Raw genomic sequence first — 15643 nt, 5'->3', positions numbered from 1 at the left:
CTTAATACCTTAAGCACTGAGGATACATATATGTATAACACTCCCCCTGCTTTAGGAGCTCAGACACATGTCAAAATAACTGTAACATAACATGATAAGCATTTTAATACAAGCAGAAAGTACTTTTAGAACACGGTTTGCTTGGGGTGGGGATGCAACAGGGAGCCCACCAAGTGTCACATAAGCTCAGAATTCAAGCAAAGTAAAAGCTCTCCACCCTATTTCAAGGCTTGACTCATGCATATGTCTGGCACAGGCAAGAACACTTTACTCAAAGCAATGATTCTCTTGGTTTCATTCGAGTAACAACAGAACTCTAAGCAAAGCCCACACAATAAAGCCAGTAACCAGAAGAGAAAAAAAAAGCAACTTAGGGCAAATGGGCAGAGAAATGAACAGGGTTGTTTGGTTCAGGAGAGCACAACAGCAGTTTATAGAGGATGGAGGATATCTGGCTCCTGAACTCACAGGTGCACATAGATGCACATGCCCATCATGTCATCCTTCCCAGTCATGGCAACATGCTGGTCCCGAGCTTATCTCTGGACATGTGGAAAGAGTTACCTTGCTTTAATTTACTGAATAAATATGAAAATGTCCACTGATGTGTCCTGGTCGAAGCCGAGCAGTGACCCAGCTGGGAGAGGAGGTATGAAAGCCCCCATCGAGCGGGGAGGGGCGCGGATGGTGGGCCCCGCATGGAAGATGCTGGCTGACCAGGGATGAAGAGGGCAGGTGGGTGGCAGAAGGGGGTCTTTTCCCTCAACAGAAGGCACCATGGGAGACTGCACTCTCACCCTTGCTTAGCTTCTTCCTGTCATTAGCTCGGTCGGGACTCAAGAAATTCAGCGTGAATAAAATTAAAAACAAGACAGGAGCCTGGGGAGGTGCCAAGAATTCTCCCTGACCTTCAAAGCCTTGGGTTCCGGGGATTTAGCCAAGGGGCCTTCATGTCCTTGTGTTATCAGCCCTCAACTGCCCATCCCAGCCAAAAGAGAAAGCTCTGTGTTGGATTCAGGACTAATTTCATTTGCTGAAATCCAACAGATTGAGTCACCAAGTACCTCAATTCATTTACACAATTATTTTAAGTACCTATTCAAAAGCAAAGTGCCTGGAATTGCTCCTGGCCTGGATGGGTGGTAGGCAGTGGTGATGGGAACAAATAATCACAAGAAGCGGGAACAGAAGAACAGAAACAGTGCTCAATGGGGTCAGCCAGTGGCTTTTGGGCCGAGCCCACCGGGTGGCCCAAGAGTGGACGTGGAACGGCTCTCCAGGCTGCCAGACAGTGTGTTCATTCTTGTGGAGGCACAACCCTGCAGGCCCCCTGGCTCAGGGAGCAACACATCCCAGCCCAGCCAGCAACAGGGCCCCAGGAGGCCTGGCAGGAGACAGACGACGAAGGGCCTGGACTTTATTCCACAGGCAATGGGGAGCCACAGGTGGAGTTTAAGCAAAAGAGAGGCATTATCCTAATGTGTGTTCTAGAAAGACAGTTTGTTTTGGAAAGACGCAGTGAGGAAAATAAAATCAGAATAGGGGAGACACCTAAAGCACAAGAGTTTCCGCCTATCACATTTAAATTACTCTTTCTGTTCTGATTAACAATTCACCCTAAAAAGCCAATATTAACAATTCACCCTAAAAAGCCAGTATTATCCAACTCATTTTGTCTTCATAACAGTTGTCTGTAAAATGGGGACTGATAATGCATACTGACTGAGTTATTGTGAAGACAAATGGCTTAAGGCATCCTTCTGTATGAACAGCACACATCACAGTGTCTGGCACAGGGTGAACACTCAGAAGCAACTCCTTGCTGTGTGCATTAGCTTCAACACCTTCCTGCGTGGAGGTTTCGCATCAGCCTATTATTTCAAGGCACTTACTCAAGGACTGTTTCTCCACCATCAGGGATTTTTTTCTGGTGGGAGGGAGGGTAGGTCTTGGGGTGAGTCTGACTCTTTCATGATCATTCAAGTTTGAAAGCCTGAGGTTTCTGAAAGGCTGGTCTCCAGGGAGCTAAGGTTGTTTTTTGTGCTACTTTTTAGTTTCTATCCAAGGGACCCTGTTCTTTCAAATGGCTGCTATACCTTTGAAGGCAAAGTTCCATCTATTTGCATTAAGTTTCCAGCAAAAATAATATGTACTTTATCAAACTATGAAAATCCAGAATTTTGCAGAGCTTGAAACTGAGATCAAGGGAAAAAAAAAAACCTCATAGCACACTTAATGTGATGCTTAATGATAGAAATGGTTACTGTGCTCTCTGTTAATTAGACATAAATGCTATTTCGTTCCCATCAATGACAATCATGACTGGGTGGGGCAGAGACTTCTCTGAAGACTGGCCGGATGTTCCTATCTGATGTCTAGAGAGACGAGTTTAAGGCGAGGAAGGCAGAATCTCTGTGGGCTTCAGATACACCCTCTTGATTTAGGAAAAGTCAAGGCTAGAGTCCTTTCCCTTCAAAGCCTGGCTATCAATAATGCAGTCCTTAGTCTGAGGCCAACATTTAGGATCCTTCATTCCCTGTCAAGGAAGGAAGTGTTACCCAGTTCTGAGGGACTGGCGAGGAATTCCCATGTTCTGCAGCCCCGAGCTCAAGGGTTTCTGCATTCTTACAGCCCCTCTTCCAACTCTTGGATCTAAAACCCCAGTGGAGCTCCAGCAACAGGGTAAACACAGGCTGGCCAGGGAGCGCTCTGCCAGGAGCTGGAACAGAGGATTCCAGCTTGCTCTGGGTGGGCCTGGGGTGGCTTGGAAGTGGTTTGGTGTCAGGAGGACGCCCTTCTCCCTCAGCTACTCTTGTGTAGGTTTAGCTCGTATTCTTATTTAATGCTTGTCACTTTTCATTAACTTTTGTGGCAGGCCCGGGTTTGCTTTCAACGCTCTGTGTCCAGCAGAGGCTTTCTGGAGCTATTTCAGATGTAGACACTCCTGTCAGAGAGTGACAGCTCTCTCAGCCACAGGTCAGCGAGGCAGAGATAGCAACTTGAATTCTGGGCCTCCGATCAAGTATTCAGAAAAGGGCACTTTACCCTTTGAAAGTTGCAAACTAAACAGAACTTCAGCCTGGGAAGCAAATGTACTTCTGATTATTTAAACTGAAGTTCTAAAGAGGACGCGACAGTCAGCGGTTCCAACAACATCAATGAGCGAATTTCAGGCAAATGCACAGAGAACAAATACGAAGTAATATCCAAGTTGTCCTTGTAACATCAAATTCCTATTCATCTACTCACATCCTGGGGAATGTCTGTCTCGGTCTTTCAGCAATTATCATCTTCAAACTGTGCTGTCCTACACCACTGGTTTTCATCAATTAGTAAGAATCCATACCCGTGTCCTTATAAGTGTTTGTTTTCCTTTCATATCATCATCAGCTTAGAGGCACTTAATGCAACACTAAGAAAACAAGCTCCCCCAGTGGAAAGAGACCACATTTCCTCTTCCTTCCGACTCATCTCACGACTGTATATTTACATTTCTGGTTCTTTGTGAACTATATTTTAATCACTGTGCCCTTTAAGATTTTGCTACTCAAAGTATGATCCATTGACCAGCAGTATGGGTATCACATGGGAGCTTGTTGGAAAAACAGACCACTCAACTCTACTCCAAAATAAAACAAAAAGTTAAAAAAAAAGAGTCCTCCATATCCTTGCCAATACTTGTCATTGTCAGCCCCTTAAATTTTTGGCAATCTGGTGAGTTTCCCTGATTACATGTGAGGTTTAGCACCTTTTCCCATGTGCCTACTGAGCATTTGAAACGTGGCTAGTCTGAGTTGCACTGCAAGAAGTAAAATACACACCAGATTTTGAAGAACTAATATGAAAAAGAATGTAAAAATGTCATTAATAATTTTTATGTTGATTACATGTTGAAATGATAATAATTTGGATACACTAGGTCAAATAAGATACAGTATTAAAGTTGAAAAAAATAGACTACTCAGGCCCTTCCCTAGACCTACCAATGTAGAATCTGCCATCCACCTGTGATTCACACTACAGTGTAAGAACGCTGCCTCAAAAGATAAAGTGAATCTCACAAATCTACAATCTGCAAAAAAAAAAAAAAGCAAATACTTTCGCATAGAAAATTCATATACAACAGGACATATGTGGGCATAAGCAAACATAATACTAAGAAAAGCCAGCATGCTTTACTAAGCGCCAGACCTGTTATGAGGACCTTATGTGTATTGGCTCGGGACTCCTCACTACAATGCAGGAAGTAGGTACCATCCTCCTCGTGTTGTAAATGATGTACAGGCACAGAGAGCTTACGGAACTTGTACAAGGTCACACAGTCAATCATGGAAGAGGCAGGATTTGAACCCAAGCAGTCTGACTTCAGAGGGCATGTTTTTTAACCACTAAACTACACCACCTCCCAGCAGTGTGCACCTGTATTCAGGAAATAGAACAGTTGATTCAGGATCTGAAAGAAAAAGCTAGGCTGCTATAAGGTGCATTATTTCAGGTTCAGTAGCATTTAGAAGCAGGAACTAGTTGAGCCGGAAACCACAAAACACTAACAGAACTCCTTTGGGTATTATCTGAGGACGGTAAGGAGGGAGGAGATGCGTGAAACCCAGTTTTTTCCAAACGAGCAGAGATTGGAGGCCAGATGGGTCCCAGCCTTCAGTGTGCTTCCCATCATACTCCCTACCTCTTTTGTGCTGCATCAATGCTCTGGGGGTTTCTTGCTCATCCGAAGACAACCTCACATGCATCAGATATCACATGACAGCTTTTTCCCTCCTTTATTCACAATCCGAGAATATCCATACTGCTTTGATAAATTATTTTGTATCCTATTTAAAACCTCATTAAGAAAAAGGCTGGAAGGGGAATGGGGGTGCTTATAAATCATACTCAAATAGCTCTAATACTAAACACAGTGGCAATTTACGTTCAAAGTAGAACAGGAACTTTCAGATGTGATAGCCAAAGAGCTCTTCCTTTGATGAAACTCAGTCCTGCCAGCAACTTAATTAAGATAGAATCTTAGTCTGGGCTCCAAAGAGTAATTTACCTGCTAGAGTCAGACCTCCACTCTCACATTTATAGATGAAAGGAGGGTCGACATCCAGGCTCCAATTAATGTGGCTGTGTAATTGGTGCCATCTCCTCTGGGGCGCCTATTTTTAACCACATGGTGCTTTCTGTCAAAGGGTAGCATCCCACCGGGATTCTCTACAGACCAGAATGTTTGCAGAATGCAGGGCTGGGAGTTCCTGGAACAGACTTCAGAAGTCCAAGGAGGCTAAAAACTTCCTGTTGAAAGTACAACTGCAGCTATAAAGGCACTAGACAACTTTCATTTGGAAGCTGGCCCCAGCTGGTGGGAGGCAAGATAAAATACGCCATGCCCTTAAAATGCCACCCTGATGACTTCAACTGTTTCTTGACTGATCCAGCAGTGCCCTTTCCATAACCTCCACTTCAGAGGGAAGGAAGAAGCTTTGGATCCAACAAGGAAAGATCGCTGAGTTTCTTACGACGCACGTGACATAAACGTGCATAAATCACTTAATAACTGAAATGCCAGAGTGAGACTTGGCAACTCCCAAAGATCGAAAACACGGAGCAAAACAAGCCGCCCTGTCTTACGCACTTCTCCCAGAGTTCGTGGTTTGGAGTGGAGGGGACCATAAGTTGTGGGGAGGAAGCACGCCACAGCCTGGCAAACAGTGCAGTTGGCAGGCACAGATCAAACACCCAAGAGCCACTCCAGATACGCCAGTCCAGGGGCACTTACCTTGCACTGCCCAGACACGCAGATGGCCGTGCCGTTCTGGTCACAGGGGGTACCATCAATGACCTTCTCAGCCTGCCGTACGTAGAAGCGGTAGCCCATTGCCTGGCAGTTCAGCTCACACTTCCGATTGCCCTTGGCTACCGAAAAAGAAAAACACAACCCAATAATCAATAAGCATCTTTTTTTTTCTATATTTTTTTATTGAGATAAAATTCACATAACATAAAATTAACCATTTTAACCAAAGTGTGCATTTCAGTGGTTTTTAGTTGTACAACCATCCCCGTGAACTAATTCCAGAACATTTCTATCACCCCAAAAAAGGAAACACTGGACCTGTTAGCTGTCATTCCCAATTCTCTCCTCCCCGCAAGACCTTGGCAACCACCAAATCTATTTTTTGTCTCTATGGATTTGCCTATTCTGGACATGTCATAGTCACACACCTTTTAAAATGCGTGAAAGTTATTAGATCTCTCTCTATTTGATGGTAGAGAGAAGGGGTTGTATCTTGATCTACAGGCGCATAGTAGAGATTCGATGCTGAGTGAGCACTGTAAAGGAATTCTGAAAGAATCTCACAATGCAAATAATAGACTCCACTTTTAGACATCCTCCCATGCTTTAACATAATCAAAATTATATCGTATAAATCAGCAGTCACAGTGAGCACACAATGTTTATGTTCTACTTTTTATTATTTAAGATCTATACAATTATATCATTTTATGTTCTTTTAAATGGCTGAGTTTCCTGTAATAATTCCTCCATTACCAGATATTTAAGTGGTTTCCCTGTCACCTTAGTTTGGAGTCCAAAGTCCTCAGCAAGGGATAAAACATCTTTCAGGAGCTGAACCTTGGCTACCTTTATAGTCTCATTTCCTCCTGTTCCTCCTTAAATGTGCATTCTATCCCCAACTAAGCACTTCCTCTGTCCAGCCATTGTTTCACTATTTCTCTGGCTAGCACCTGTTTCTACTTTGCTTTAGTTCCCAGGTCACCCCCTCTGGGAAGCCCTCCACAGATCCTGATCTACTCTATAGGTCCATCCATCACAGGCTGACCCAGTCTCCTCTACTATAAGGTTAAACAAACTTCATTTGAAGCATGGCTTTGAGGGACCATAGAGATGTGTCTATCTTATTCACTTTTATATCCCCAACACTCAGTAGAGAGCTGGGCACATAGCAAATGCTCAACAAATCCCTGAGGAATAAAAGGAGGGATAGATAAATGAATATTGGCCTTTGGGGTTTTTTTGGTTTTGTTTCTGATTTTGCCTTTCTCTCCTCTCTCCCCGCTAGATAGATTCCCTTACCTCGGGGTGTTTCTTTATATTTTTGTTACTTCACGAAAAGTACTTCACCAGCACAAAGGCTGGTGCTCAATAAATGCTAAATTAATTACTGCTACAACTAATATTTTCAGAGCAATCTAGTTGCCTCCAAAATAAGAATGAGAAAAATGTTCAGGTGAGATATATTTCCATATCCAAGGGAGAAAGACATGCCAAGTACACAATGATTTTGTTTAACTGTTTTTGGAGACAAGACTGATGCTATGTTCAGCCATAAACAGCATGTTCCAGGGTCATGCTTTTGTCTGAAAATCTGATTACTGCATTGGATAATACTAACTTTTTCCTACACAACACAATACATCATACTTTCCCCAGTGTGGCTGCGTGATTGTCATAGCAATGAACTTCCTTCTACTCCAAAGCCATTGAAAACCGCTAACAGGAAATCACAGGCAACCTCTGGGACCGCATGGTTTACGGAAGACTGAAATCTTCTGTGTACTCTGAGCTCTATTGGAGAAATCGAGAGACTTGATTTCCTGCGCTGGCTGCCCAAAAGATATAAGAGGTGATCTTGGAAAAGTCAAAGATTACCAGAGACGAAGCACCTTTGGGAATGTCTGAAACCAAACCGTCATTTTATGGATTAAACACACACCACACACACACACACACACACACACACACACACACACACACACACACACACACACACACACACCAGGCCTAAGAAAGGAAATGACAAGTTAGAGGGAAAATTAGTCTCCTACAACCTGCTTTCTCATGTCATCTATGTATCCAGACCCCGTTTCCTCTCTCCCAGCTCCTTACTTTGGGAAGTGATATAGCAAGAACTATCCAGGTGCGTTGTTGCATTTTGTAATAAAAGTGTCTGAAAGGCAGCCTCCCAGAGGGCAAGGGTTTTGAGTTCTCACTTCTCTGGGCTTCCTCCCAATCACCTCTATCCTTTGGAATACTATCACTGGCAGCCACAGCTTTATCCCTCAATATTTGCAACCATACTATGGAAGAACATTCTCAGAACAAAAAAAAGATGGCTAAACATGAGACAATGACAGCAAATGGCTATATGAAAATAACCCAGAGGAACGGCCTTAAGTCTGGGTTTCTCCTACCTGTGGCCCAAACCAGCTACTAGGTCTGACCCTCTGTCCATGTGGCTTAGGCAGTGTCCCTGCCTTCTCAGACTTGCAACAAGGAAAAGGGGGATCCTAGGAGATAACTGAAACCTGGGGACAAGTGACTACCTGACAAAATTGCCCAGAATCCTGCTGCCTTAGCAATATTGCATGTAGAGCATCTCATAAAATTACATTAGCCCTGACTTCTCCAGACCCTGCTCATACTCCTCAACCACTTTAAAATGCCACATAAAAATACATCTGCAGGGCTACAGTTTAATGTTTTTCATGGATGGTCACTTCACTCCTCTTTTCTCCCCTTGAATAGAATTACAATTCTGATGCCAAGAGCCTCTTCTCTAAGCAGATTTTGTCATGGTTTCCTCCTTGCAGAGAGAGGGGACAAAACAGGAGAGCACAAGCTAGAACAACAGGATAAGAGCAAGTGGGCACATCTTTCTCCTCTGCGCTTATCTCCCTCTTACTGCTCTCCCTCTCTGCTCTCATCTGCTTCCTAAAAGTCCTCCCCACCCCAACAGGGAATACCTTTACATTCCACATACCACCGAGGTAGTGACTCTCAGTGTGGTCCCAGGATCAGAAGCATCAGCGTCACCTGGGAACTTGTTGAAAATGCAAATTCTTGGGCCTCACTTCCAACTCCTAAATCAGAAGCCCTGGGGATGGAGCCTGGAAACCTGTATTTTGACAGGCCCTCTGGGTGATTCTAGTGCATGGTCAAGTTTGGGAACAACTGCTCTATGAAAACATCAAGTAGTGAACAGACTTGGAAGCAGCTGATTATTCTTACACTGAATCAAAGATGTTCAAATTCCATACCTAAATTTAAAAGTTAATACAAGCACTATTTTTAATTTAGGATAGTGCCTGGATCTCTGACAGTAAAACAGCCCTCTGATCACTTTTTAAAATTCTGGAGAATATACAAGAAAATTCAGGTTGCTTAGAATAAAGTGACTAACAGCTAAAGGGTTTACCCTCAAATACAGGTTAAATGTTTAAATCACTCATTGAACTCTTTAACTGGAAAATCCATTGATCTAAGAGTAAAGATTTTTTTAAGTGATAAAGGGCAAAGAATATAGACAAAGAGCTAACAGTTATAAAATTTTGGAAGGTGGGAAGCAGAAGGATCCATGGAAATGACTTAGCAGACAGACCCAAGCAAATGGATCTTAAGCAGGAATTGAAACGATGAAGCTACCTAGTATTGTACCATCTCCAGAAGGCAACTTTGGAAATAGGGGAGAGAGCAGTCCTAAAAACAGAAAAATTATCTATAAGTGTATTTAAGAATTAGTCAGAGGTTCTACTTTCCAGAATGGTTAGCTAAAAGCCTTTGAAAATCAGCTCCTTCATAAAAGCAATGAGAACATTGGAAAAAGCTGGAGTGGCTATACTAATATCAGACCAAACAGACTTTCAGACAAACATTTTTACCAAAGACAAATGAGAGCATTTTACAATGATAAAATCCATCAGGAAGACAAACAATGAAGCCCCAAAATACATGAAGCAAAAACTGACAGAATTGAAAGGAGGAACAGACAATTCAACAATAATAGTTTGAAACATTGATACTCCACTTTCAATAATGGATAGAACAACTAGACCCAATAGATATCTATAGAACCTTCCACCCAAGAAGAGGAGAATACACATTCCTCTCAGGTACACATGAAACATTCTCCAGGAGGGAACAAATGTTAGGTCATAAAACAAGCTTTAATAAATTTAAGAGGAGTGAAATCATACAAAGTATGCTTACTGATCACAATGGAATGAAATTAGGCATCAATAGCAGAAAGAAATTTAGGAATTTCAAAAATATGTGGAAATTAAACAACATACTTCTAAATAACTGATTAAGAAAAAAAAACCTCAGGGAAAATTAGAAAAAACTTTGAGATTAATAAAAATTAAAACACATCATACCAAAACTTATGGGATGCAGTTATAGTTGTGCTTAGAGGGAAATTTATAGCTATAAACACCTGTGTTAAAAAAGATCTCAAATCAATAACTTAATCTCCCACCTTAAGTATTGAAAAAAGAAGAGCAAACTAAACTCAAAGCCAACAGGAAGAAGGAACCTAGAATGGTAATAAATTAAACACACAAGGGAGAGACAACAATAGAGAAAATCAATGAAACTGAAGTTGGCTTTTTTTAAAGGGAAAAAATTGACAAACTTTTAGATAGACTAACCAAGAATAAAAGAGAGAAGACTCAAAATACTAAAATTAGGAACAGAGAGGGGACATTACTACTGATTTTAGAGAAACAAAAAACAAACAAAAACAAAACAAAACAAAACAAACTTCTAGCCAGGGCAAAATAGACAAGAAAAAGAAAAGGCATCCAGATTGAAAAGAAGAAGTAAAAGTACCTATCTGTATTCACAGATGACATGACCTTGTGTATAGATAAATTTTTAAGTGCACCAATAAACAAGTTCCTCAAAGTTACAGGATATAAGATCAATATGCAAAAATCAATTATATTTCTATACACTATCAATAAAACAACCTTAAAATAACAGCATTATTTTTTATTGTAAAAATAGCATTTACAATAGCATCAAAAAGAAGAAAACACTTAGGAACAAATTTAACAAAAGAAGTGTAAGACTTACACATTGAAAAATACAAAACACTGTTGAAAGAAATTAAGGAAGATCTAAATAAGTGGAAAGAAATTCCATGTTCATGGATCGAAAGACAATATTAAGATGGCAATACTCCCCAAAATTGATCTACAGATTCAGTGCAATCCTAATCAAAATATCAGCTGTCTTTTTTTGCAGAAATTGACAAGCTGATCCTAAAATTTATGTGAAAATACAAGGAACCAAGAACAGCCAAAATAACCTTGAAAAAGAAAAACAAAGTTGGAGGACTCATACTTCCTGATTTTGAAACTTACTGTAAAACTACAGTAATGAAGACAGTGTGATATTATCACAGGCTAGACCATAGATCAATGGAACAGACCTGAGAGTCCAGAAATAAACCCTTATATTTATGGTCAATTGATTTTTGACGAGGGTGTCAAGATAATTCAATGAGGAACAAATAGTCTTTGCAACAAATGGTGTTGGGACAACTTTGCATATCTACATGCAGAAGAATGAAGTTGGACCCCTATCTCACACCATATATAACAATTAACTCAAAATGGATCATGAACCTAAATGTAAAAGCTAAAACTATAAAATCCCTAGAAGGAAGCGTAGGCACAAATCTTCATGATTTTGGATTATCAATGGTTTCTCAGATGATATGACATCAAAGGGACAAGTGACAGAAGAAAAAACAAGATAAATTGGACTTCATCACAGAAGTCCATTGAGAAAATGAAATGGCAACCCACTGAATGAGACAAAACTTTTGCAAATCATATACCAGATAAGGGACTTGTATCCAGAATCTATGAAGAACTTTTATAACTAAAAGATAAAAAGAGATTCCAATTAAAAATGGACAAAGGACTTAAACAGACATTTCTCTGAGGAAGATATACAAATGGCTAATAAGCACATGAAAAGATGCTCAATATCATTAGTCATTAGGGAAATACAAATTGAAACCACGATGAGATATCACGTCACACAGAGGATGGCTGAAAAAAAAAAAAAAAAAAGACACTAAGAAGCACTGGCAAGGATGTAGAGAACTCAGAACCCTCTTGCAATGCTGACTGGATTGTAAAATGGAACAGCTTCCTTGGAATACATTTGGCAGTTCCTCAGAATGTTAAATGTAGAGTTACCATATGAGCAATTCCACTTCTAGGAATATACCAATGAGAAATGAAAACGTACATCTTCACAAAAACTTGTACGTGAAAATTCATAGCAGCATTATTCATAATAGCTAAAAAGTAGAAACAATCCAAGTGTCCTTCAACTGATGAATGGATAAACATAATGTGGTATATCCATACAGGAACTATTACGTGACAAAAGAAAGGAATGAAGCACCGATATATGCTACAACATGGATGCACCTTGAAAACATTATGCTAAGAGAAAAAAGCCAATCACAGGGCTTCCCTGGTGGCGCAGTGGTTGAGAATCTGCCTGCCAATGCAGGGGACACGGGTTCGAGCCCTGGTCTGGGAGGATCCCACATGCCGCGGAGCGACTCGGCCTGTGAGCCACAACTACTGAGCCTGCGCGTCTGGAGCCTGTGCTCCGCAACAAGAGAGGCCGCGATAGTGAGAGGCCCGCGCACCACGATGAAAAGTGGCCCCCGCTTGCCGCAGCTGGGGAAAGCCCTCGCACAGAGACGAAGACCCAACACAGCCAAATAAATAAATAAATAAATAAATAATAATTAAAGGTGCTAATAATTAAAAAAAAAAAAAGCCAATCACAAAAAGTCACATATTGTATAATTACATTTATATCAAATATTCAGAATAGGCAAACATATAGAGGTAGAAAGTAGATTAGTGGTTGCCAGGGGCTGGAGGGAGGCGAGAATGTGGAGTGACTACTAATGGGTATGGACTTTCTTCCTGGGGTGATGAAAATGTTCTGAAATTATATAATGGTGATGGTTGTATGACTCTATACTAAAAGCTGCTAAATTGTACTATTTAAATTGGTGGCTTTTATGGTATGTGAATTTTATCTCAATAAAGCCGTTATTTTTTTAAAAAGGAGCAGCAGCAGCAGTTAGCTTCCTAGATCCCCAAGAAATCAACACATAAATATCAAGAAAGTTTCTGTTTCCAGATTGAAGGAGCCCACCTAGTGCCCAGGACCAGGGTCTTAGGGTGCTCAGATTATCTACCATTACCATCCTAATCCAAGTCAGGATTCCCCCAGCAGCTGGGAGTATTGCCTGCTGTTAGCTCACAGCTGTGTCTTTTTGGAACTTGCCCCCAGCCTAAGGGAGCCGCCTCACCAACCTCCTTCTCGGGGATAGCCCCTGTCCAAGGACGGGGTCGATGTGGTTGTACAATAGCCCATCCCGTCTCAGTTTGGGGTAATTACCAGCTCAGAGCTGTTCATTCCTGCATCTCACACCCCTCACAGGCATAGTTCCAGAATCACTGCCTAATAAACACTGGGCACAAATCTCTGCCTCAGGATTAGCATCCTGGAGATCTGACCTAGTACACTATTATGGCTCAGCTGTGAAGCGCATGCACATAGTCATACTGTAAGCAATGGTTATTAATCTAACCAAAATTACAACATAATTACATTGAGAGTGTGTGGAATGGGAAGTGTGTATGTGTGGTGAGGTGGAGGGAGAGGATGATGAAAGAGGGCTACATCATCACCTTCAACAGAAAATACCTGAAACTGAAAAATCCAGAAGTAACAATATAAACATTATTCAGAGATAAGAAGGTAAATATCAAAAGAACAGCTAAAATTATTGGGGAGGAAGAAATACTGGAGGGGACAAAGTTTGTAGAATTATTTGACTCTGTAAGATACATGCATGTGTAACTTAGATTAAACAATAAAAATTATTTTTAAAAAGAATTTAAAAAATAACTCCAACAATTTGGGTTCTGAGAAATGGAATCCTGTACAGTTTCTATCAGTGGTAGGTCCCTTCCATCTCTATTCAAAATTAACACAAAACTATAAAACTCCTTGCTGTCTTTTCAGGAACTCAGCATAAGTGGGAGAGCAAAAATGTTGCTTTCCACGAAAGCAACACATTGTTGAAGGTTCTAGATTTTAGCCAGCTTTGCTACTACCAAGGCTTGCATTATCTCTTAGTAAGCAAGAGGGAGACTCCTCAAAGTGGCAGGAAATGAGGTTCAGGCTTTCCCCACAAATGCACATTCTTTCGCCTTCCCTTAGGTAGAGAGAAAATTTCAGGTAAGAAAAGAGGAGAGACATTCTGTGAATAAATACGTGAAGCTATTCTTGCAGAATGGATAACATCTGTGCTTAGTTTCGGATCCATTCAAACTTCACAAGTTCACTCCAAGTTTAACACTGAAGCCCTCGTTTCCCAGGCTCAAGTTCCATTTTTTTGGTAGAATATATGATATCCCTGTTCAAGAAAAGCAGCCTCGTAAACGCAGCTCATAAAACTCAGACGTGGCAGGGTGTTCACCCAACACATGCTGATGAGTGAAGTGTAAACGAATTAGAAACATGTGGATGCACTGTCTTAACTGTGTATGCAGGGTTTATATAAAATAAAAAGGTGTTTGCCCAAAGTCCTAGCAATGGGCACAGAGTTTGCAGCATTTGCTTGGGGATGAGTAATCCAGGGCAGCCAGAGCCATAGCCATAGCCATGCCAGGCTTGACCTCTGCCAACTACATTATCTACGTGCTAATCCTCCTGTTTATGACGAAGGATCTGCCTGCCCTTGGACTCCAAATTCTGCACTAGACGCAGATGATTACTCTATAAACTGCTTTCCTCCAGACTGTATTTTCCAGGACAAAGTTATGGAAAATAAGAGGAGGAGAATGCTTCTCAGAGCCCAGACTCTTCTCTGGAATTAGAAAACTGTTTGAAAAAGTAGAGACGAGGGGCAAGACGAATTCTTAGCTTTTCCTGTTCTGAAAAGGAAATTGTTTGGCCGTGCATTCCATTATCAAACCTTAAATACAAAAGCATACAGCTTATCAATTATGGACAATAATACCCCTAACCTTCTATCCCACACTGCAACTATGTGATTTAAACTTTGAATCTTATTTAATTGACAGTCTTAACAGACTTGGAGATCTGGACTAAAAACAGTACACAAAATGCCTTTTTTAAAAAAAAATTTTTTTATTATTATTATTTTTTTATTTTTTATTTATTTATTTATTTTATTTTTGGCTGTGTTGGGTCTTTGTTTCTGTGCGAGGGCTTTCTCTAGTTGCGGCAAGCGGGGGCCACTCTTCATCGCAGTGTGTGGGCCTCTCACTATCGCGGCCTCTCTTGGTGGGGAGCACAGGCTCCAGACGCGCAGGCTCAGTAGTTGTGGCTCACGGGCCCAGTTGCTCCGCGGCATGTGGGATCTTCCCAGACCAGGGCTCGAACCCGTGTCCCCTGCATTGGCAGGCAGATTCTCAACCACTGCGCCACCAGGGAAGCCCCAAAATGCCTTTTTTAAATCCTGAAAAATCACTGGCTCAATGTTGCATAGATGTTAAATTCCTCTTAGCACTGCTCACACTTACACACATTTCTAGTAGGTAACACTTTAATGGTGGTTCTCAAACTTTAGTGTACTCAGAATCACTTTGAGGTTTCATTAAAACACGGTTTGATGGACTCCAGCCCCAGAGTTTCTGATTCATTAGGTTTCTGATTCTTGCCAAACCCAGCATCTGCCTTTCTAACAGGTTCCCAGGTGATGCTAATGCTGCTGGCCCGGGAACCACACTTTGAGAACCATTCTTCTAATTGGTGCTATTGAACCAG

The 15643-nt window shown here is 41.3% G+C and overlaps 1 protein-coding gene and 1 long non-coding RNA gene across 2 annotated transcripts in view; one reads left to right on the top strand and one right to left on the bottom strand.

Moving 5' to 3' along the window:
- The window catches only part of THSD4 (thrombospondin type 1 domain containing 4), a 572383-nt gene that overhangs the window by 296688 nt on the left and 260052 nt on the right, over window positions 1-15643 (bottom strand). Inside the window, exon 7 of the mRNA XM_082383565.1 lies at window positions 5777-5913. Within this exon, the coding sequence (XP_082239691.1) occupies window positions 5777-5913 (137 nt within the window). The remainder of the gene's footprint in view (window positions 1-5776; window positions 5914-15643) is intronic.
- The window catches only part of LOC309624902, a 280987-nt gene that overhangs the window by 200992 nt on the left and 64352 nt on the right, over window positions 1-15643 (top strand). The window lies entirely within an intron of this gene.

Source organism: Balaenoptera borealis, assembly GCF_965194805.1.
Source record: "Balaenoptera borealis genome assembly, chromosome: 3".
NCBI classification, from domain to species: Eukaryota; Metazoa; Chordata; class Mammalia; order Artiodactyla; family Balaenopteridae; genus Balaenoptera; species Balaenoptera borealis.
Note: the sequence above shows the minus strand (reverse complement) of the source record. Positions and strands in the feature narration are given on the sequence as shown.